The sequence below is a fragment of the Pelodiscus sinensis genome, chromosome 13, assembly GCF_052426305.1.
Source record: "Pelodiscus sinensis isolate ZL-2025 chromosome 13, ASM5242630v1, whole genome shotgun sequence".
Taxonomy (NCBI): domain Eukaryota; kingdom Metazoa; phylum Chordata; order Testudines; family Trionychidae; genus Pelodiscus; species Pelodiscus sinensis.
Genome location: NC_143064.1, coordinates 17,059,106 through 17,084,017, shown reverse-complemented (window position 1 = coordinate 17,084,017; position 24,912 = coordinate 17,059,106). Strand labels below are relative to the sequence as shown.

Below are 24,912 nucleotides of genomic sequence, written 5' to 3'. Positions count from 1 at the left end.
GTGATGGAGGTTGGGTCCATGGAGTGGTATTAGCCAGGGGGTAGGAGTGGTGTCCCTGCCCAAAGTTTGTGGAAGGCTGGAGAGGGATGGCACAAGACAAATGGTTTGGTCACTGTCTCCGGTCCATCCCCTCCAGGGTTCCTAGGGTTGGCCGCTGTCAGCAGACAGCCTACTGGGCTAGATGGACCTTTGGTGTGACCCAGGACGGCCATTGTAAGCTCAGGGCTCAGGGGTCTCAGTGGACCACCTTGATTTTCATGCACTCCTGTTCCTGGGTGGCCAGGCTGGCAGCTCTCCTGCCCTAGACGGCCACCTTCCTGTGCCTAGTGCGGAGATCGTGGACGAGGTCCACGATGTCCGCACTAGCCCAGGCGGGTGCCTGCCTCTTGTGGTCCCGGGCAAGCTCCCGGGAACCGCCAGCCTGGTCCCGGGAAGAGGGGGAGGGCTGGGGGGCATCGGGTGGCCTGCTCGATCTGTGCCAGGTGCAGGGTCTGCTGGCTGGGTGCTGGCAGGCTTGCACCTGGCACGGGCACCGTAGCCAGCCCGTGCCCCTTTAAGAGGTCCGGGGCCGGGAGGGGGGCATAGAGTTTCCCTGGTGTTGGCCAGAGTGGCCACCAGGGAAACCTGGTAAGCCTTAGCCTCCCACTAGTTCGAATTAAGGGTCTACACAGCCCTTAATTCGAACTAGCTAGTTCGAACTAGGCTTAATCCTCGTAAAATGAGGTTTACCTAGTTCGAACTAAGCGCTCCGCTAGTTCGTATTAAATTCGAACTAGCGGAGCGCTAGTGTAGCACCTATTAAAGTTAGTTCGAACTAACATCCGTTAGTTCGAACTAACTCTGTAGTGTAGACATACCCAAAGTGTCTATATACTATCCCTGCATCGACCTAACTACATTGCTCTTAGATTGATTTCAATCCTTTTTGGTTTTTTGTTTTTGTTTTTTGAATTATTGATGGCTCTGAGAACAGTGTGCACTATGAGTCCTCAGCCTTTCTTAACTTGATTAGGGTATGCCATGAATGTATTGTTCTTTGAAGTGCTGTGGAAAGTTAAAACAAACCAAAAAAGCAAAAAGTCCTTCAAGAAGATGAAGGGATCTGGATTCTTCCCCTTCAAGCTTATTTATCAGAAAGTAGTTTCAGGTTATGTTAATTTTTCTTTATTGATCTTAATGACATCTTGTTTTATTTTCTCAGCTTCTTCCAGTAGATAATGCTATTCTTGAAGAACACAAACGAGAGATTGTGGAGGCAAAACAAATTGTTAGAAAACTTACAATGGTGGTTTTGTCCTCTGAAAAGACTGAAGAGAAAGAGAAGGAAAAAGACAAGGAAGAGGAAAAAACTGAAAAGGTATTTTTTCAAATGAGTTAACTATAATTGTAAATATAACAAGATCATTCCCATGAAAATTACTTTTTTGGCCTCTTCATACAATGTATCCAGTTGTGATAAGAAGCTTAATTGGCTGTTAATGTAAAACAAGACCAGAAATTTCTACTTGAGTGCATCTGACAAAGTGGGTTTTACCCACAAAAGCTTATGCCCAAGTAAATCCATTAGGGTATGTCTACACTTGCACCGTATTTCGAGAGAGGGATGCAAATGAGACATTTAAAATTGTAAATGTAGCTGAGATTTAAATATCCCGCGCTTCATTTGCATAATCATGTTATGGCGCTATTTCAAAATACAAAACGCAGTGTAGATGCAGTTATTTCGGGAGAACACCCTTATTCCTCATAAAATGAGGTTTAACAGTTATTTCAGAAGACGGGTGTTCTCCCGAAATAACCGCATCTATCCCATGTTTTGTATTTTGAAATAGCGCTATTCAACTTCATTTGCAATTTCAAAAGTCTTCATTTGCGTCCCTCTCTTGAAAGAGGGTGCAAGTTTAGACATACCCATAGTCTTTAAGGTGCCATAGGATATCTTGTTTTGGCAGATGCAGACTAACACTTGTATCACTCTGAGACTTAAAACCAAAATTGTAATTCAACTGTTTTCTTCCCTGGAAGACCCATTTCAACTTCTGATGTAATTATTATTATACAAAAAACCCTTCCCCCACAAATATTGATATTAGTATCTCATCCTGTATTTATTCAGGGTTGTATATTCAGTTCTTCAGTTAAGTAGTTGGATTTTCTTTTTCTCTTCCTTGTTTCTTATCGCTTTCGATAAATATCACTCAAGGTTTGCCTACCTTTTGTGCTGGTTTAACTAGTTTTGGTATGTTGATAATTTTGGTAAGAAGTGTCATCATATAATACACAGTTAACTATTAACTATATGGGGCTAATACAGTAAACACAAACTGTGCCAAAAGAACATTATTATTGTGCAAATCAAGCACTGAGAAGTTAGGAATGCCAGAATTAAGGTTGTCTGTGCAGCCCCATCATGCATGTTTATTGTGATACAATCTTTAATTACATCATCACATCCTATTTTTTTCCACGGGACCTCTTCCTCAGTCCACAGCATGGACAGTCCTTCCTTAATGAGAAGGTATTCAGTATTTTTTTCTTCTCTTCAAAGTTCGTGTGGCCCATGCCTTATTTACTGTACACTATTTAAACTCTGTGCTGGAAACAGTTGTTAGTTTCTTTATAGGCTTCTTTATGGTGCTTCACTCACTCTAATGAATTTATTTTCATTAAATGGGGGTGCTTATCTTCATTTTACAGGTGGTGAACTGAGGGCAGAGAGATTAAGGTGAAAAATGTCCACTAATTTTGCATGCCCAGTTTGATTTACCCAGGTTCTGATTTGTCAGAATACTTAGGATTTTATAGCTCATTATATATTCAAGCATAGCTCCAAATGACTTCAGATGCACTAGAATTCTCAGCACTTCTGCAAATGTGACCCTGGGGTGTCAAGCTGGGGACGCAGAAAATGAGAATGCAATTAGTGACCACCTATGGAACGTTTGGTTTAAGTGACTAGCCAATCATGGTGGAGGTAGTGATAAAATCCAGACCTCGAGGGTGGCATTCAAGTGCCTTAATGATGAGGCTGACTATTTTTTGTTTTCCTGCAAGTCCCTGCCTAATTCACTATTTACATTCCAACTTCTACAACAAATGAAGTGAGGATCCAATAAGTCTGCTTTAGTACGCAACCCTGATTTGCCCGCAGAACAGTTCCACCCTTGGTACTGAATAAGGCAGGGATCCTATGGGGAAAATAACATGTGACTGTGACTGTGCAGTTTTTCACCTGGGGGGTTGAACTGTAGCTGCACAGGCAACCTCAGTATTCAGAGGAATTGTAAAGCTGTCTCTGAAAATCTTAACCTAATTGTTTTGTAGTTAATATGAAAATAAACCTGTTCTAATCCATGATTTTTGATGCTTTTTTAATGTATGGAAGATTTGGGCGAGAACATTGTAGAAGACACAGTTTATCTGCTGTGAAATAAAGATGGATGATGGAGCAGGATGGAGATGCTCATTACATCAATCTTTAGCTGTTATCTTCAGCGGTCGAAATTAATATTGCCTGAAAACAGACTGTTGTGAAAAATCAATGTTTTAATGTTCACAAAAGGCAGTGTACTCTTTTCCCTGTGGAGATGATTTCAGTATACTGAATAGTTTCAGAACAGAGGTAGTGAAAGTATGAGAGGTCACAGGAAAGACTAGATTTGTACCTATGAGAACAGTTACATTCACCGAATCTTAGGGTGTAACTGCACTTAAAATACTTTAGCAGCACAGTTTCATTGTACTGCTTTAGCACTTCAGTGTAAACATGCACTATGGGAATGAATGAATTTGTCTCATCACTGTAGTTAATATAGCTCCCCAAAAGGTTGTAGGTCAATTAAAGAGTTCTTTCATTGATCTAGTGCTGTCTACATGGGGGATTAGGTTGGCATAGCTTTGTCTCTTGAGGGTGTGGGGTTTTTGCATGAGAGATATAGTTATGCTGATGTATGTTTTTGGTATAGACCAGACTTCACTCTTCTGTGTCCAGTAGTGAAAATATGTATTGCACAGAGTTGTGACAAAATAACACTGATCTGAAGACTGAAGCAGCAAGACAAGTAGTTAACACAGTACTGTTTTGGGAGTACACTTAGTACATGACCACTGAAGAGGCACAAGTGACAAAAAATTGACATGACTGATAATTCTGAAAAAAGCTACGGGTTTGATGGTGAATGATAAAACCAAAAAAGACAATGTGAGGTTGAGATGCAATTTTATGCTTTTAACTTGTGTGAAAACAGAATACGTAGAAAGATAATTTACTAGAAAAAGGGATTCCTTTTTTGAGAGTCATGTTTGGAATAGGTGTTAAGTTAAAGTATTTTTACTTATTATTAAATGGTGACTCTGCTTTTTGCTGTACATGAGACAAATAAAAGCACCCTTCCTGTCCTTTAAGAGTGCCTCGAGCCCTCAATGTAGAATTACGGCACCATTTTGGAGTCTCTTGATACCCATTTAATTTTTTAGAGTCTGATCTTTTTCTGTGCAAGGTTTTCTTTACCACTGTTTTACTACCTTTACGCAACATTTGTTTGGTACTTTTTGCTAACCAGGAGGGTACATTATATCTATCCACGTTTATTTAGAACAGTCATATAGCTTCACCTACATTGATTCATATTCTTAATTTTCTGATTATGTAAGAAAATGGTGAGTTTACTAGAAGGTATTTTTTCACTTGGGTTTAGTAGTAACAATATTTGGATGGAAATTGGAATTCAATCAAAAATGTGCAAAACCTCTTAATTCAAAAATTGTTTTAGTTATATAAAATACCTTAAGTATGCTGGATACATAAGAAAAAATATTTTCAAAACTTGAATGTCAGGTTATTAAAAAGCTGCAGATGGAGCCATATTATCACTCACTCTTTTCTTCACATTGCTGTTTGTGGATAGTTTCCCTGAGAAACTAATACATCTCCTAAAATTCTTTATTCCATGGATTTTCTTCCCACTGGATTTTACCTACCACATTTCTGATTTTGTTTGTCTGCTTTTATGAATACCATAGTCCTTATGCTCTCTCTTCCTTAGAATCATGAAACCTATCATTTCATGATCTCCATCGCCCAAATTGCTTTTAACATTCTAATTTGTAATCAATTCCTGCCTTATCAAATTTAAAATGGCTGTTCTCCTAGTAAACTTCCTCCAGTGTCTACACCAAGAAATGCTCCTAACTCATTCCTAACTTACTAGACATTTTGTATTTTGCCATATGCTATAACCTCTGAGTTATTAACTGATATGTCAACTACTCACCTCATTTGGAATCAGGAGTATTCAGTCATGCAGTAGCAGAGCCAAAAAAACCAAAACTACAATACTAGGTTAAACATAAAATACTAAAAAAAAATTAGGAAAGCTGAATTTTTCTTCTGAAATGTTTCAAAGCTGTATTAAATCAAAGTTGAGTTGTGAAGTTTTGAAAGTACAACCATAACATTTTGTTAAGAAGAATTCAAAGTTACGAACCACCTGTCTTCCTGAGGTGTTCCTAACTCTGAGGTTCTATTGTATTACTTTTCCAACAGATTTCTGGGCAGTTAAAGTCCTGTAGGTTGTTCTAGAAATATTTCATCTCCTTCCACCACCATATTTGGTGGTCTATAGCAGTACCATGACCAGTAGCCTGTTTCTCTTTCCTTTTCTATCTTCACCCTGAGACTTTCAGCTGGTCACGACTAAATACACTGTTAAGTTCAGACTTTTCAGTTTTCTAACAGCACTTTGTGCACCGTAATTTTATTTAATATACATTTTCCTATTAAACAAGAAATTCAGTCTCATTTTTAAAAACAATATTCACTACTGCAAGGAACAATACCTTAGAATTAACATGTAATTATTGAATTGCTGAACGGTGTGATCATATCTTGCGAACATTTTAACTGATTTTTTTAAAAATGTGCAATAGGAGTATTTACCAGAGGGTAAAACACATTTGAAATAATTATGGTGCATAGAAAATGAATTACAGCATCTTGTATATTTTAACACTTTTCTGTGTAAGAGGAAATATTAGGAGGTTTTAGGAATGCACTAAATTTTTTCACTCCGGTTTCTTGTCTGCTATCTTTTTCAGCCACCGGACAACCAGAAACTTGGTTTGTTGGAAGCTTTGTTAAAAGTTGGTGATTGGCAGCATTCACAGAGTATTATGGATCAGATGCCTCCATTTTATGCCACTTCACACAAGCCTATTGCCATTGCCCTTTGCCATCTTGTACATGTTACCATTGAGCCTTTGTACCGCAGGTAAGATGAACATCTGTCTTGCATTATTGAATGTTGAGAATTTGTACAGGATATGTAGAAAATGTATTAATCATGTTTACAGATTCTGTGAGGCTTAGATGTATGTGTTGTGTGTCTTTGTTAGGATGAGATTAAAACTCATTATGAACTAGATAGGAGAAAAAAGCTTAATTTAATAAGGACAAAGGCAAAGTAGTTAATATTAGGGATGTAAGAGTGCAGCTGTTTAAACAGGTAGCCTATAACCATGAGCTTATCGGTTACCCAAATGATACACAAAGCTCCTCGGGAGCCGCTTGCCACCCTGCGCTGCTGCTGCTTCTAATGCAGTGGTTCTCAGACTTTTTGGCCCATGGCCCACCTGGCTTAATGTGAACCTTTCTGTGGACTGCCAGTTGCTAATGGGAGTTCACTGTTAATTATATAATTATGTCTGAGCTATTTTGCTAGTGCTGCAGCTAGGGAGAATGTTTTAATTTAACCAGTAATAAAGGAAATATTAATTTAAATTATTAAACAGACTAAGCACTTTATCTTCCTCATATTAGTTTATCAAACTTCATATTAAATAAAGTAAAATATGAATTTATGTCCAACACAAAAAGTTGCCATGTTTTCTTTCTTTATGGCATGTGTAGGTAACCTTTTTTGGATCGGGGTCACTGATCCACAAAAAAACCCAAAGCAAAATCAAAACTCTCCAAAAATCCCCAATCCTCATTGATGTGGCTCCTAACTGAGACAGTTCATTCCTCTGGCACTCCAGCCCCATTGCGGGGATGCGGAGGCACAAGGAGGACTGAGGTTTAGGGCTTCCGATAGGCCACATTAACTTTTCTGGAGTTCTAGGATTAGTGGATTTTGTGGACCTCCCTAGGCTCTGGGGTTGGGTTAGAAATGAGGGGTTCAGTGTGCAGAACAGGCTTGCCAGTGAGAGGGTCGAGGTGCAGGATCTGGGTAGGATGTGGGGTAGAGGAGGAGATGAAGGGGCAAGGTCTGATGGAAGGTAGGGTTCAGGAGCCAGGCTGGGACTAGGGTGTCTGTCCAGTGGGGAGGATGCAGGAGCTGGCTGGAAGTAGGGTTTCTGGTTGGGGCAGGGGCAGGTGGTACAGGAGCAGGCTGAGAGTAGGTGTCTGGCCAGGAGGGAGCTGCAGGTGCAAAGGGGGGTGGAGGAGCAGGCTGGGAGTGTGCGATCTTTGCAGCGGGGGGAGGGGAGAGTATGAGGGGGCTAGGAGTGCAGGGGGCTAGGCATGAGGGGAGTCACTTGCCTTTGTGCCCTGCGCCAGTCGCAGGCACCACCTCCCACTGCTCCTATTGGCTAGATTCTGGCCATTGGGAGCAGCGGGGAAACCGTCAGGCAGCGTGTCCGTGTGCTGCTCTTCCCTCAGCTGGGGAAGGGAGAGCAGGAGTGTTTCTTCCCCATGAGCTGCATTGCTCAGTGAGGCTCAGGGATACTCGCCTTCCCCCTCCCCCCCGAAGCCGATGCTGGTGTTCCAACCATGTGGTGAGGCTGGAGTTCCAGTACAGGCAGTCCCCGGGTTACATTGATCCGACTTACATCGGATCCCTACTTACAAATGGGGTGAGGCAACCCCGCACTAGCTGCTTCCCCCCAGTAGACCAGGGAGATGCAAAGCTAGCGCCCCCATCCCCAGCAGATCAGGGAGATGCGGAGCAGCTTTTCTCAGCAGACACCTCAGCTTGAGAATAAAGGACTGAGGGAAGTGAGGTGTGGGAGAATAAAACTGAGCTCTGGAGAAATGTTTGGCTAGAGTTTCCCCTACAATATGTACCAGTTCCGACTTACATACAAATTCAACTTAAGAACAAACCTACAGTCCCTATCTTGTACGTAACCCGCGGACTGCCTGTACTAGCTCTCTTCTGTGGGGGCGAAGAGAGAGGGAGCTGAGCTTGAGCTGTGGACCACCTGGGAGGTGGCCCAAGTGGTTAGTGGACTGCAGTTTGAGAACCCTTGCTCTAATATCAGAGGTGGGAGCTAACACATGCAGGGAGCTGTCTTAAAAGCTGGCTCCTGGCATGCATTGGCTCCCAGAGAGCTGACTGCTGCTTCACATGTAATGGCTGAAGTTTTCAGCGGTTATACTGGTACTCAGTTGCACACATTTTAATATATCTAATTAATGTAGGGTGGAATTTGCCTGCCCTATTAAATACCCAGTAATTGAGCTCTGGATGGGGAGAGGAAAAGGGGAAACCTATTTCTTTCCTGCCAGCCTCTTATAGCCCCCTGGTTAATGAGACCACTAGCTACTTCCCATTGCCAATTAGGGCTTGGGTTGCCTCAGCCAGCTCCAATTAACCTTTTTCAATGGAGCTGGGATAATGGAAGTCTAATGGAAGTCTGGCTCAGGATTTTCCCAGCCAGCATCTTGTCACACTCTGTTTAATTCTGTCCTCAGGTTACACAACTCTCAGTCAAGTTTTTATGGGTTGTACATGTATATTTAAGGCAGAATTGATTCATGATGGCTAATAACTGAAAAATGGACAATCATCAGTTTATTGTACGTTGATCTAACTGCTGGTCAAAATGAGCCTCTAAGCCAGCTGGCTCTTCATTGAGTATAATAATTTTTCCTAGCTCTTGCTTTACAGGGTGCATTCCTGGGTTCAGACTTTTTATATGACTTCTACTGGTTCCACTGGCATGCTTGATCCTATCCCTTTCTGTGCTCCTGGGTTGATACCTTTTATCATGGACATGGCTTGGTAGTTGAGAGACCATAAGTGGCCTTAGATTGGTATCTTTATGGCTTCTTAGAAATTGTCATTTAACAATGACAATCCTGGGTAGGTTGCTCGCTGGAATACATCATACAGCAGCATTAGACTTGAGTTCAGCACATAACATAGAATAGATTTCCTAATCCAAAATGGAGTTCGCAATTTGATCCAGACACATCTCACTCTGCCACTCATAGTAAACATAGTACTTGGGTACCTTTCTGATTTTATGTTAATATGCTGAGTTTTTACAGTAATTTTTGTTTTGTATTGTATTGACTTCACTGCATTTCTGTTTTTATTTTTATTCTAAACTCGTTTGAAAGTTATGCAAACAATAAATGTCCATCTTTGATATTGCTCAGGTCAATAGAGTTGCCCAGTCCTTTTCTGATTATTAAAGCTAATCTTAAATATTAGACAGTTCAAAGGACAAGTTTAATTAAAAAAGAATGTCACTTAATGTACTTGTATTTACTTTAAAAACTGTAATTATTTAATGTAGTATGAGTTTTTACTGTGTTTAAAATATTTTAGAAAATCCTATTTTATACCTACATGTAATGATTTTGTAGTTTTTTATTTAATTATGGAACAACAGAGTCTCTTTGATAATAAGAGGGTTTGGGGATGAAATCCTGATCTCATTGAAGTTAATAGCTCCCACTGACTTCAATAGGTTCAAAATGTTATTGTTGTATTGAAAAAAACTCAGAAAATAATATAGCAGCATAGTAACTAAAATCACTTCACTAATAAATTGGTTTTCCTGATTGTAAAAGTGAAGAATGTGAAACTTCATAATTCTGTTTTCACAGAGTTGGAGTACCTAAAGGAGCTAAAGGATCACCAATTTCCAATTTGCAAAATAAGAGAGCACCAAAACAAGCAGAAAGTTTTGAAGATTTGAGGAAGGAAGTGTTCAACATGCTGTGTTATCTTGGTCCTCATCTCTCCCATGATCCCATTTTATTTGCAAAAGTGGTTCGCTTAGGAAAAGCATTTATGAAAGAGGTTGGTAAGATAGAGCTACTTGTCTAAACTTCTTGATGGAAACATACTATTCCTGTATGATGACAGTAAAAAGATATTTTATTAGATACTTGTTATGTGTTCACATGCAGAAACAGAAAATGTCCAATAGCTTTTTAAAAGGACAGTTTCCAGATGTTCCAAATAAGCATTTTCTCTCTGTTTATAATAGTTAAAAAAGATCACTTATTTTAAGAGTAAGCCTCAGAAGTTTGTTATAAATTTAACCAGTTAAGGTTATAACCAGTAAGCTAATGGCTAGGTTCTCACTGCAGCCCTTCACTTTTCTCTTAAATTGCTGCCGCCACCCATTGATCTTTAGTATAGCTTTTTTATGAAGTTACTGGAGGGCTGTGCCCTCTGCTCATTACACTCACATACCTCCCCTCCCCTCTCTTCTGACCACTTTTGCTTTGCTGAAAGAGTCAGTTGATGCTGATGACGTGATGATATTCTGTCACCCAGCAGGAATACTTTGTTGTCCGGCAGGAAATTTTATTTATATATATAACTTTTTATGAAAAAGCAGTATAAAAATGTATTAAAGTTTTTGCACTGGAAAAAGTTGAGGTTGATTCTGAAGGTCATGATAAATTAAAAAAAAAAATATTGGACCAGTTTTAAAAAGTTTGTTTCTCCTCATCTCTTAGGTATCATGGTGAGTAGGGGGGGGGGTGTGATTTTTTTCCCCCTCCCTTTTAGTGAAAGAAATAGTGGATACCAAATCAAATTGATCCCAGTGCTTGAATATGTTAAGGAGCTATCTTCTGTCTGCACTGCTACCATGATGATACAGAAGCTATCTTTCATATGGTTAATAAGGATAAGTTTAGTTCAGAGGGCTATGAAACCTTTTAAATCCCAAAGTAATTTTATTTTTTAAGTGGACTCTTTTGGGTTCTGTTTGGCCATGACCCTTACTTTTTCACAAAGTCAGCATCAAGGCTCTATTGTGATCTTTTTATTTAAAAAGTGCGAAGGGGAGTTTTTTTGTATTATGAACTCTACTGGAGTGTAGTCTAGAGATCCAGTCAGGACCACAGGATTGTTTTCTGATTCTGTTCCAGGAATATTCTGTTTGATACAGTACAGGTTTGTCCACTTTGCTAACATGCCTCATCTTTCAGGTCACCAGTGCAAAACTATAAAAACATTTGAAGCTTAAAAATAAAAATGAATATTAAAACTTGGTGTAACTTGCATATTTGCATTCTATAATTAGTTGTTTCCCCACACTTTCCTCTCTTCCCCTGGCTTTTTCAAAGCTTGCTGCACTCTCTTAAAATATGTCTACACTGCATTGTAAGCCCAAGGTTCAAACTCAAGCTAAAGCCTGACCCTCTACACACAAATCGCTCTAAGCCAGTCAAGCCAGATCAGGTGGAGTTCAAACTCCATTGCTTAGCAGTGTAGACACATTCTTGCTGGACTTCTACTCCGGAAAGCCACCAAAAGCATCCCACAGTCCTGCAGGCTGGCTTTTTATCCTTTTGGACAGTCTGGATGGTTGGATAGTCAGGTTTTCCAACATAGCACCTCTAAAAAAGGGCCAGAGCCACATTTTGGAATAAATATGGTTGATCTTGGGCCTGCATTGAAGCTCCAGATTGGGACACAGGGTTCAACAGTTCTTAACTGCAGGTTACAGACAAATGTAGATGGTCGTGCTTTGGTTAACAAACCCAGGATCTGTTAATACATGTTATACTAATCCTGAGTTTACCTTGTAGTGTAGACATACCCTTATTGGCCAAGTAGCATGAGTAAAATATCACCAAAAGCTGGTTGACTCAAACTGCAGCAAGATGAACAATCCAGATTCTTCCATTTCCAGTAGTAGTTGAACAGTATCATTGTAATTTGTAACTTCTCCTTCAATTCTCGTTCCTCCACTTAGGTGGATGGAACTATTCTTTTACATCTTTCTCAAAGCCTGGAGAAAGTCCAGAGACTAGCACATCTCTCTCCTGCTTTCTTTAGTAGTGGGATCTGAATCGGAAAGTGTTTATGGTCTTGGTATTTCATTTAGTCACAGAGGGTGCATCTAGACTGGCAAGATTTTGCGCAAAAACTTGCCGCCTGTCTACACTGGCCGCGAGAATTTGCGCAAGAGCACTGACGTTCTAATGTAAGAAATCAGTGCTTCTTGTGCAAATACTTTGACACTCCCGCACAGGGATAAGCCCTCTTGCGTAAGAATACTTGCGTAAGAGGGCCAGTGTAGACAGGCACCTTAATTTCTTGCGCAAGAAAGCCTGATGGCTAAAATGGCCATCGGAGCTTTCTTGCGCAAAAGCGCATCTATACCGGGCACTGATGCTTTTGCGCAAAAGCACTTTCTAATATAGACACTCTTTTGAGCAAATACTTTTAACAGAAAAACTTTTCCGTTAAAATTATTTGCGCAAAATCATGCCAGTCTAGACGCAGACAGATTGTGTGACAGGGCCCTTCTGGCTTGCAAAATACTTAGTTGAGTAATTTACACTTTCCTGCATAGGTGTGATCATTTATGAGCATGTAAGAATACCCTAGTCCTGAATTCCCAGTCAATGCACTTTTCTACATATCAGAGGTTTGTTGTGCAGAAATTATAATAAAATACATGTGGATAGTTGACAGATTGTACTGTTTTTTCCGCATCATTTTCAGAACAGAACTACATTTAGCAAGCATACATATGTCCTACAATAATGTTATGGCAGTGGGGCAGGCTAATAGCTGTAAAATTCAAAATTTATGTTAAGTTGCCATAAAAATTTATTCTGATTTTGGAAAAGTGAGATCTGCCTGAGCAGAGGACAAGTATTAGTCTTAATCTGTTTTCTTCTTTTTTTTCTTTTTTAACCATTGCATTAGTGTGGCTTTTTATGTTCTTAATTAGTAGGGTGTTACCAAATTCACAGTCCATTATGACCAGTTTCACAGCAATAGGATTTGAAAATTGATAAATTTCACATTTTCAGCAGTTTAAACCTGAAATTTCATGGTGTTGTAATTGTGGGGTCCTGAACCAAAAGGAGATGGGATTTGTCACAAACCTGTTGTAGGTGGGTCATGTGATTGTCACCTTTACTTCTGCGCTTCTTCAGATCTGGACTCTGAACGTAGCAACCCCAGAGCTTCCTGCAGCCAGCTGCAGTAGGTTCCACGAGGTAGAGCTGGGTTTTATCTCCCCTGTGCTGCTGGGAGCACCTCAGCTAGGGGCTCTTAGCCGCTAGTCCTAGCTGACTTGGGGGAGAGAGTACTTGTTTTTTCTCTGCACAGCTGCAGAAAGCATTGCATCTCCTGCCCCCACACTCACTTCTTGTCCCGTCTTTTGCATTCCGAGCTAGGAAGCTGTCTTAGATAGGGCACTCCTAGGAAAAAGAGACATCAGATTTCATGAGAAAGGGCTTACTTCACGGCCCATAATGGGCTTTTCACAGCCATGAAATTGTTGGGACCCTATTAATGAGTCACTAAAGCAAAAAATCATATTTCATGACCATCACGTCTATTTTACTTAATAACAACTTAGAATATTGAGAGAATTTTTAAAGCTCTAAGCTTAATGGCATTTTTATTTCACTTTACAACCTTTAGCTTACCCAGAAGTAAGAAACCCAGATGACTCTGAGGGCTGTACAGGGTACTCAGTAATGAATCTGAATTAACTAAAGGTACACATTTAAAATGGCGAGGAATCCTGTGGCACCTTATAGACTAACTGAAGTGTAGGAGCATAAGCTTTCATGGGCAAAGACCCACTTCGCCATGCATCTGACAAAGTGGGTCTTTGCCCACGAAAGCTTATGCTCCTACACTTCAGTTAGTCTATAAGGTGCCATAGGACTCCTCGCCGCTTTTGCAGATTCAGACTAACACGGCTACCCCTCTGATACTTGACATTTAAAATGGATTACTTAAACTTCAATAATATGCTGTGTGTATACTCTCATTCACTTAAGTGAATTAAATTCAAGTGTATTAAGGCAACTTTTATTCTGGATGAGTGTGTCCACACCGAGGGTTTACTGATGTTTAAATAATCCGTTTTGTACGGTTCCAGTTCAGAATTACATTCAGATACAATCCTGTATAAAAGGCTCTATCAAACATAGCTATGGTCTGTTCTTAGCCTTTCACCTCCCCTTTTTCTCATTATGGCTAGTTATTTTATGTTGGTTCTAGCAGTCTTTTTTTTTATCCCTTCCACACAGATGGTTTACAAAATCTCTTGAGGTGGATGGGCAAATGGGAAAGAGGAAGTGCAAATGGAGCACTCATTTGCATATGTCTTGCTCTCATTTGCATTTCCTCCTTATATCCCTTTTGCGCAAGAGGTTTTTGCGCAAAAAAGCGCTATGTAGATGGCTCCTTTTTGCACAAAAAAACCCTTTTGCTCAAGAGCCGTTCTTACTTAACAAATTTCCTTTTGCGGAAGAGGATCGTAGTATAGACGTAGCCTGTGAGTAATATGGCCACCTACCAGCAATAGGAATAAAAAAACCCAGTAATGCCAGCCTCATAAAAAGGTAGTTACACTGACATTATATTCCAAATGTGCATAAATCTGAAGAGATGCTATAGTACATAAGCCTGGCATTAGTTGTCATTTAACTTAAGAAATTTAGACAGAAAATAGAGTGCTCATTTATTTTACCAAGCAAACATAGTCTTGTGGTTTCACTACTAGTTGGATATAATGATAAACGTGTACAGTAAATTCAGTGTAATAAGAGATTTGTCTTCTGTGCTATCATGTTGAGTTTTGACCATTACAATTTATTATGAAAATGTACTTCACTTAGAGAAGTCCAATTGTACGTATTTTTTAAAAGTTTAGCTTAACTTCATTGTCATGATTTGATTAAATGCCTTGGAAAAAGGCGATCTTTTACTGAAATGAATTTTTTTCATCCAAGTCCTCTGCAGCTATATATTAACATGTGCTGTATTGGATATAGTTATATATGACATGTTTAAGGATTGTTCTACTGTAGTGGTCTAGTATCTTTTCATCTATTTTTTTTTCTATTCACAATTATTGACACTTGTAGTTCACTTTTAAAGTAGAATTGTTGATACCTATATTTAAGGACATGTTTTTAAAATGTGGGAGCATTCAGCTATGAATATTGGGCTCTGGTGCTTTCTGTTGGATTGGTCTAGTTATTTAAAGAGGTTGTTCTGGTTTCTGGGAAGAAATGTTGAAAAATAATTAAAAATTTAAGAATATACTATCGTATTTGTTTATTATGTCAAAGATCCATTTTTATCTGTGTTAGACACTTCATAATATTCTATTTTGTCATTTTAGTGGAAGATTCAGTATTTGAAATATGAATAGTTTAATATACATAAAGTGATAGTTTAAAGTGATAGTTTAAAATACGTAAATGTTATGCTTATGATGAGGATGAGCAACATTATAGCTGTTTGCTTTAGGTTGGAACTTCGAAGAAACTGAACAGTGAGGACAGAATGGTTAAGGTAACATAGGGAAAGTTATTTTTAATGCATATTGCAATCAGCATGTTATGTCAACTGTTTAAGTTTTCCCATTCATATTTAATACACATGATTGAAATATTTATAACCACAGTGGATTTATTTAAAATTGTCAGCTGACTAATCATACAGTAGTTAATAAGCCCAGGCTTCTAATAACACTGCAAACCTGGCTTTTGTGCTCAAACTTAACTATTTAAGTTAATACACATTCAACCCGAGTGGGACAGGATAAGAGGGACTGAAACAATTTAAAAATTAGGACTAAAAACTGAAATAGATACTGTTATTTCCCAAGGGGAATTCTGTAACAGTGTTATGGCTCCAAATGCAACAGTAGCAGAATTCCAACAGGAGAGAAGGGCGGCTTTAGAGGAGTTGATGCCTTAACTTTTATAAACAGGCTTGGAAATTCTGCTGTTCTAGAATATATAGTGAGAAAGCCAGATATATTTCCAACATGGCATTAAAATATAGTTAACAGAATAGTGACTTTTTTTAAAAAAAATGATAATGGTCTTTTATTCAATTGACCTCTTTGAACAAAAATAATGCATAGTTTAGTTATTCCATTAAAATGAGCATTATTTCATATATGACTGGATTTCTTTGAGAAATAAATCAACTTGCTCTTCGGTGGTGGCTTTGTATTTTTTGTTTTGAAAAATCTGAAATATAAAATTTGCACATGTAGTATCTACTTAAAATATAATTTTGTCAAAAATTAAACTTTGTGAACTCTATAAAACAAGTCTAGTATGCCAAAAACATTACATTTTTTGAAGCAGTAGGACACAGCATGCTAAGATTTAGTTTTTTGATCTTACTAGAACTTGGTGCACATCACACATTTTCCAAATTAACATAGTCTTTCACTTGAAAATGATAGTGTCTAAACATATGTAGGACTCTGTTGCTTTTTCTTCCCCCAAAGTAAGATGGATGATACTAGCTTTGGTAGAAGGCTGCCTACTTTTTAAAAAACAAAACCAACCCTCAACATACCAACAAATTAGACTCCCCTCTCTTTGGTGTGCATGCAGCTCTAATTAACATTGCTTAGGAGACCTTCATGCATAGTCAGTCTCCCCCTCTCTATTATATATATATGCAGTTCAAGATTGTACATCACTAATGCTTATTTACTTTCCTAGTACAGCAGCCATTTGTTGGTTCAGCATTAATGTTGTTTCTAAAATTATAAACAGCTTTTAAATTCTTCACATAGTTGGAAATGTGTAATCTCTAAAGCTGAATATCTTAGTGAAATTTTGCTTTGTGTGAGTTCCCTAGCAAAACCTAATACGTGTATTGATTTTTGGGGACTATTTCTGATGTGGACTAAATCTTCTTTTAAAAGCTTTATAGAGTGAAATTTTGGCCCCATTGAAGTCAGAGTTCTGTTATTAACTTCAGTGGCGCTCATATTTCACCCTTGAATTGAAGTAAAATTAAATGAAAATGTATCTTGTATCATTGAGTTTGCATAAAATGCTTACGAATAATTTAAAATGTCTGCTTTCATTTCTGGGTTGAGTAATGAAAGTATTGATGGATTGCAACATTTTCCACTGCAATTTCCGTTTTTTTAATTTTAAATTGAAAATTGCTTACAAAAAACTTTTTAAGGTGCATAATAATGAGTAGCTGAATCTTCATGCAGACGTTACAAATGTTGAGTGAAAAATATTTTATTCAAAACAAATATTTGAATTGTTATTCTGTATAGGCAACAATATGTTAATCCTATACTGCAAAGAGAGACAGATATTAAGATGAAACTTTCATGCTACAATTTGGGAGTATTAAACCATTTGTGGGGCAGTCCATTAGATACAGATTTTTCTGAAGTAACTTTGAAATTATACCTATTTGGCAGTAATAGACTAACTTGATAATCTTATAATTCTCCAGTTAATATGAATGTCCTTTTTGTAGTTTCAGTCTGATGGAAACAAACAAGAAGATAAAGAGAGAATGGTGAGTTTTTTTTTTTTTTTAAGGTTTTGGTCCTGGAAATTTTTTATTTCTTTTAAAGATAACCTCTTTTCATTTACTCGTAATGTCATGCAACTGTAAGAAAAGTGCTGCTCTTTTAAATGAAATATTTCTCATTTTTTTGTGCTTGTGCGGTCCTTTTATTTTTTAAAACATCTTTAGAAAAAGAAGCAAGTGAAAACTTCACATACTTTGCAACCCGCTCTTCTTTCTTCTTAGAAGATAGTCTGCTTCCTTGTTCAAGGATCTCAGCTTCTCAGGAATATCCTTGATTTTTCTCTTTTTGTACTGAGAAGAAATCTCATATCTAAAAATGAATTATAATTAGACATATTTCTTGGCAAACTTCTTCCTTTCTCTCTATACCCTATTGTAGGATGAAAATTGGCGTGGAGTAGTCTCAGGATTTTCATGGCTCACCTGTGTCACAACAGTCTTACTTTTTAAGCTATAAATATGTGGTCATCTTTACCACAAACAAGCCATGGATTTGTCTCCTCATTGGCTACAACCTGCTTATAAACAATCAGCTCCCTCCTCCCCCCAAAAAAATCTTTTCTTTCTTCAGCTAGCACTCTCCCTGCCAGATATTCTTCTTGCTTTTGCATTTCAGTAGCTGGGTTGCTCTATTTTTGTAGGTAGTGCTGTCTTGACTGTATTTTGTGCCTTGCTGATTTTATCTGGGAAAAGTGTAGGAAGATCTAGGAAAACAGTAACTAGAGCAGAAATTGTAGAAATATTTTATAGATAGATAATGAGTTATTAAATTATACTTTGCTAATCCCAGGAAATTAATTTTCCACTGGACTCTGTGATATTCCTGTGATATCCAGTTTATCAGCAAGCATAGGCATTCATTTGTAAAAGGTCTGATATTGAAGCAGCTCAATTTTCTATAGCATCCTACTCCTCCTGTATTTCACATGCTACAGTTTTTTGATTTATTGATGTATCAGAGGGAGAATGTTTGCACGGTATTGCTTAAAGGTGTTGGATAATACCTGGGTTTCTGGTTCTTGTATCATCTGTTTGATAATAGTAGTTTAAAATTTTCCTGTGGCACTGAGCTTATATTAACAGTTGTACTGTACAGTAAAACTCCATTGGTCCGACATTTGATGGTCCGGCACTCCTGATGGTCCAGCACCATCAGGAACCCGGAAGTGCTCCGGGCAGCTGGACCAAAGGAGCTGCTCTGCCCCTGGCTTCCCCGATTCAGCCGCTGCTGAAACTGACCAGTGGCTGAATCGGGGAAGCCGAGGGCAGAGCAGCTGGAGTGCTGCCGGTAGTTCCCATAGCGCTGCCTCTCGGCGCTGCGGGACCAACCTGGCAGCACCCCAGCTGTCCCCGATTCAGCTGCCGCTGAAACTGACCAGCGGCTGACTCCTGGAAGCCTGAGGCAGAGCAGCTCTGCCTTGGGCTTCCCGGAGTCAGCCGCTGGTCAGTTTCAGCAGCAGCTGACTTGGGGACTCCTGGGGGCAGAGCAGCTGGGGTGCTGCCAGCTTGGTCCGGTAGTGCCGCCCCTTGGCACTGTGGGACCCACCCGGCAGCACCTCAGCTGCTCTGCCCCAGGCGTCCCCAAGAGCAACTGAGGTGGTGCCAGGTTGATCTTGCAATGCCAAGGGGCAGCGCTACCGGACCAACCCGGGAGCACCCCAGCTGCTCTGCCGCAGGCTTCCCGATTCAGCTGCTGCTGAAACTGACCAGCAGCCGCTGAATCGGGGATTCCTGTGGCAGAGCCAGGCTATCGGAAGGGGGAGCTATGGGGTGTCTGGGGTGGCATCCCTCCCACACCAGCCTAGAACCCTCATAGCCCCCCCTTCCGATAGTCCGGCATATCTGATAATCCGGCACCCCCTGGGTCCTAAAGGTGCCGGATTATCGGACGTTTACTGTAGCATTTAAGTTATTCCTTTGCTTAAAGATATAATGTCACATTAAAAATAGCCATTTATGAGACTGCTGCACTGCTGTTGCTACATGCAACACCTAAGATTACCATAATTAGGTTTGCAAAGATTGTTTTTCATTAAAAGTCCATTAGCTTTGATTTCATTGTAGATATATATAAACCAAAGAAAAATAATACCATTGATGATGATCACAGTTTACAGATACAATAAGAAAAGTTCTGCTTGAGAATTTATTAGAATTTAAGGATGTTAACTTTGTTTGTTCTGGTATGTGATGTTGATCATTGGGTTTTAATGGTTATAAAGCTTTACCTTTTTTGAATCTCATCTATTGTCATTAAATTGTCTGACTTCTGACTTAATTCCCATAATTTCTTGCAATGAACATTTAAATTGATAAAATGGAGAAAATGCTTAAAAATAAAAACGATCGATCACCTTCTCAAAACTTTTGTTCTTACTGATATGTTGCTCATATCGATTCCAGTTAGGTTTGTGCATGCTACATACACAGTCAGCAAGTTTTCCCCTAGCAGCACCTATCGGGTCAGGTATGGTGCCCCTCCTGGAATGGCACCTTCATGGCCCCACTGACCTGGTGCCTACCAGCTATTTTGACAAGGGGGAGATAGGAAGTTCTAGTATTGATATGAGCAACTCATCTCTAAGAACAATAGTTATGAGAAGGTGAGTAACCATTTTTCTTCTCTGAGTGCTTGCTCATATTAATTCCAGTTAGATGACTCCCAAACCCTACCCCTGTGGCGGGCTCAGATTATGGAATCACAGAATGGAGCGCTGCTTTGTTGAAAACTATCATTTCCAATGTGATGAGTGAACCTAGAGAGTGGCAAAAATGTGTACCGAGGACCACACCACCACTTTGCAGATCTCTTGAATTAACACCTGGGCTACGATCACTGTTGAGGAAGCTTACACCTTCACGTGAGTGCCAGGGCTAGAAAGCTAGCCAATTCGAATCAAGAATGGATACAGGAGATAATACACAATGAAATCCCCTGCCACTACCATGAAGAGCTGGTTCAATATTTGCAATGGCTTCATGTACTCGGACATAAAAAGTGAGAACCCGTCGAATGTCCCATGAGTAGAGTCTTTGTGCGTGATTGCTAAGGTGATTTAGGTTAAAAACTCAGGAAAAAGTCCCAATTAAATTGAAATTAGGGCTTAATCTTTGGGAGGGACATTGGATGAGATCCAAGATGCACCTTATCCCTAAAGGAAACCACATAAGGAGGATCAGAGGCGAGGACCTTAATTTCTGAGACCCTCCTTGCTGAAGTAATGGTGACTAGAAATACAACCTTCCATGACAGATACAGAAGTGAAGAAGTCACCAGCGGTTCACTTGGGACCCCCATCAGCTTGGAAAGGACTGGATTGAGGACCCATGCCAGGATTGGCTGCCGAACCTATGTGTACAAGCGCTTTATACCTTTGAGAAAACAGCCAAACATGGTGTTGGTGAAAGTGGAGTGCCTGGTCACTCCTGGGTGGAATGCAGAGAGAGCCTCCAGATGCACCTTGATGGAAGAAGCTGCCAGAAATTGCTGCTTAATATGTGACAGGTACTTCAGGATGAGTAGAATGGAGTTTGGTCCCAGGAGCACCAGATAGCAAATCTTTTCCACTTGGCCATATATATGGCCCTATTCTGGTGGGCTTCCTGCTGCCAAGCAAGAGTTGTATGGGGTTTAAACTTGGAGCTTCCAGTCTCTGTGGTGAAGACACTGTAGGTCTGGATGATTAAAGCAACTGTGGTCCCGAGTTTTCAGGTCTGGAAGCAATGGCAATGTGATTGAGGTGTCCCGCGATAGTTTGAGTATGGTGTACCAGTGCTGGCAGGTCCATGCTGGTGCAACCATTATGACTGTTGTCTTTTCCTTATGGATTTTGTATAGGATCTTTTGCATGAGTGAAAATGGTGGAAATGTGTACAGCACTTGATCAAACCAGAGAAGGAGAAATCTGTCTGCGAGAGTGCTCTTGCTGAGAAAAAGTAAATGAATATTTTCTGTGGGACAGCATTTCTTCCACACAGCAACTTTAAGAGGTCTCTATTTTCAGCAAGAATTTTCCATGGAAACAATGCATTGTCGTGCAGGTTATCTTGATTGGAAAGAAGCAATGTCATGGGCACATGCTGTTTCCCCACATCAATCTCTTCACCATTTAGGGCATTCCCCACCTCTGGAAAATGGTGTGAATTACTTCTGGCCGGATGGACCACTCATGGTTGTGAAAGTATTTTCTGAAGTAGTCTGCCAGCTTGTTCTGGGAATCTGGCAGGCACATCATCTCCAAGGGTATGTCTAGACTACATGCCTCTGACGACAGAGGCATGTAGATTAGGCTACCCGGCATAGGAAAATGAAGCGGTGAGTTAAATAATCGCTGCTTTTTTTTAAATTTAAATGGCTGCCGCGCTAAACTGATCAGCTGTTTGTCGGTTCAGTGTGGTAGTCTGGACGCTCCGCGGTCGACATCAAAGGCATTTGTCCTGGGATGAGGCATACCTGGGAGGTTGACAGATGCCTTTGATGTCAACCGCCGAGCGTCCAGACTACCGTGCTGAGCCGACAAACAGCTGGACCATTGTAGCTAATTCCCAAGTCCGACGGCTGGTGGTGCTGTGGGGTGAGTGAACCCCGTTAGAATGGTCCAGGCTGAGATTGATGGTGGGGTGTAGGTTGTTAAAATCTTTGTGGAATGTCGCCAGTGTTTCTTGGCCATGCGTCCAGATTATAAAGATGTCATCGATGTAGCGTAAGTAGAGAAGGGGTAAAAGGGGACGGGAGTTGAGGAAATGTTGTTCTAGGTCAGCCATAAAGATATTAGCATACTGTGGGGCCATGCGTGTACCCCATGGCTATGCCGCTGATCCGGAGGTATAAGTTGTTCTCAAACTGGAAATAATTGTGGGTGAGAACAAAGTTACATAGGTCTGCTATCAGATTGGCAGTGGTGTCCTCTGGGATAGTGTTTCTAATTGCTTGTAATCCGTCTTCATGTGGGATGTTGGTGTATAGAGCTTCTACATCCATGGTGGCAAGGATGGTGTTATCGGGGAGGTTATCAATGTTTTGTAGTTTCCTTAGGAAGTCAGTAGTATCTCGGAGATAGCTGGGGGGTGTTGGTTGCGTAGGGTTTGAGAAGAGAATCTACATAGCTGGATAAACCAGTAGTGAGCATGCTGATACCAGAGATGATGGGATGTCCGGGGTGTCCAGGTTTATGGATTTTGGGAGGCAGATAGAACAATCCTGGTCGGGGGTCAGAAGGTGTTTCTGTGTGGATTTGTTCCTTAGTAGCTGTAGGGAGGCTTTTAAGGAGACAGTGTAGTTTCTTTTGATATTCCGAGGTGGGATCAGAGGAGAGAGGTTTGTAAAATGTGTTGTTGGAGAGTTGTCTGGTTGCCTCCTGGTTATAGTCAGCCTTATTCATAATGACCACAGCACACAAACGTCTCAGACACTTTGCCAAAGGATCAATGCCCACAAAACAGATATTAGACAGGATCACAAAGAAAAAACAGTTTCTTGCCATTTCAACCAGCAAGGACATTGTCTCAACGACTTGATTACCGGCATCCTGATTCAAAGGCCTTTTAAGACTATGCTTGAAAGAGAATCCTCTGAACTGTCATTCATGCTTAAATTCGACACTTTACACTTAAGTTTGAATAAAGACTCTAATTATCTTACCCATTACAAAGATAGCTTCCCCAATTATCACCTCTAATATCATTAGCTCATAGACATTTACCTCCCTCCCATCCCCCTTCTGTTTTGAAATTTGATGTGTTCATTTTTTTAATTGTATTCTTTGGTATATATGGTTGTGACAATTTTCTTCCACTATTTGATCTGAGGAAGCGGGTCTGGCCCACGAAAGCTCATCACCTATTAAACCATCTTGTTAGTCTTTAAAGTGCTACATAGTCCTGTTTTTTGTTTCAGCTACACCAGACTAACACGGCTACATTTCTATCACTATTCTAAAAGAATAGTATGAGCTTTTTACTTTGAACCTTTTCTTAACAAATTTACATAATATTTGATGAAAGTTGGCAATGCTCACGTACTGTTATTGTAGTGTGTCATCACATAGGCCTGATTGATTCGCACTGCTATTGTAGTGCGCCGATCTCTAGAAGTTAATAAGAAATTAATGTTTATCATTTTAATTCATAATATTAATTATGAAGAAATCTAAACTTTAGAATTTTATCCAGTGAGAAGGCAATTGCAATAAATTTTCTGGGAGGCACCTCACACCTCCCCTGTATCCCCTTCACACCTCTCCTGGGGAGGCGCTCCTCACTGTTTAAGAACCCCTGGTATAAGGGCTGGGGATAGCAAGTGATGGAGAGGAGGAGAATAGCGGGGGCGGGGCTTCAAGGAAGGGGTGGGGTGTCTGGGGGAGGGGTGGGGCAGTAGATCTTCCCTTGTTCTGAGATTTAAAAAGTGATCTTGAGTGTAAAAAGGTTGGAGACCACTGCACTAGGAGAATGAAGGGCACTTAAAATAGCAAGCCACCGTAGTTCCAATAACTTTCACTGGTGGTAAGTAGGAACTGAGGAGGCACTGGGTCGGCAGGCTCATATAGTGGGCACCATGAAGATGTCATTCCAGGAGGCTTCGCAACCAAGCTGATGGGTGATGCTAGGGCAGGAGTAGGCAAAAAGTAGCCCATGCAGTTCATCAGGTTTAGCCCCTGACTGGCCACCAGATGCTTTATTTACCTGTTTGTCAGCAGATGTGGCCGCTTGAACTCCTCTTGGCCACAGATGGTTGTTTCTGGCCAATGGGAGCTTCAGAAAATGGAGTCTCTGTATGTGCTGCTTCCCACAGCTCTCATTGGCCAGGAACAGCAATCCACAGCCAATGGAAATTGCAAGCAGACGGATCTGTCGATGCTCAGATATATAAAGCATCTGGTAGCCCTCAGGAGCTAACCCTGGTGAACCACGTCTGGCTTCTGAGCCTCTTATTGCCCATCCTTATGCTAGGGGAAAGCTTTCCAACAACTGTGCTTATGGCGCATGCACATCTAACTAAAATCAACAGGGCTCGCTGAACCGGCTCTTCCAGGTTGCAATCTACTCGCCACGGGCGAGTAGTTTGCATTATTTGTCGAGCCCTGAAAATCCACATGAGCAAGCACTTGAAGAAGAATATAGATATTATCCCCTGACATAAGAAATAAAAATCAAACCTAACCATGACTGATGGAAAGAGGTATTGTAAAAATACTTTTGTTGTTCATTTTACTGGACTTTTTTTTTTTTTTTGCTGTATTCCTTTTCATATGCGTATTAAACATAGTGAAAGGGAAAAAAATAAAATAAAATACCTTTTTTAAAAAGTAGAGCAGTATGATTGTGAAAACAAATTGGCTGGAGGGGTTTCAGCAGTAAGTTCAATAACTGAATATAG

The 24,912-nt window shown here is 40.2% G+C and overlaps 1 protein-coding gene across 2 annotated transcripts in view; it reads left to right on the top strand.

Moving 5' to 3' along the window:
- Positions 1–24,912, top strand: part of THOC2 (THO complex subunit 2) — a 119,867-nt gene that overhangs the window by 50,825 nt on the left and 44,130 nt on the right. The window contains exons 10-14 of one of the 2 annotated variants that reach the window (XM_014569712.4): positions 1,202–1,357; positions 6,097–6,269; positions 9,836–10,031; positions 15,480–15,524; positions 17,481–17,522. In XM_014569712.4, the coding sequence (XP_014425198.4) occupies positions 1,202–1,357; positions 6,097–6,269; positions 9,836–10,031; positions 15,480–15,524; positions 17,481–17,522 (612 nt within the window). The remainder of the gene's footprint in view (positions 1–1,201; positions 1,358–6,096; positions 6,270–9,835; positions 10,032–15,479; positions 15,525–17,480; positions 17,523–24,912) is intronic. The other variant, XM_006115394.5, reaches the window with a different exon arrangement.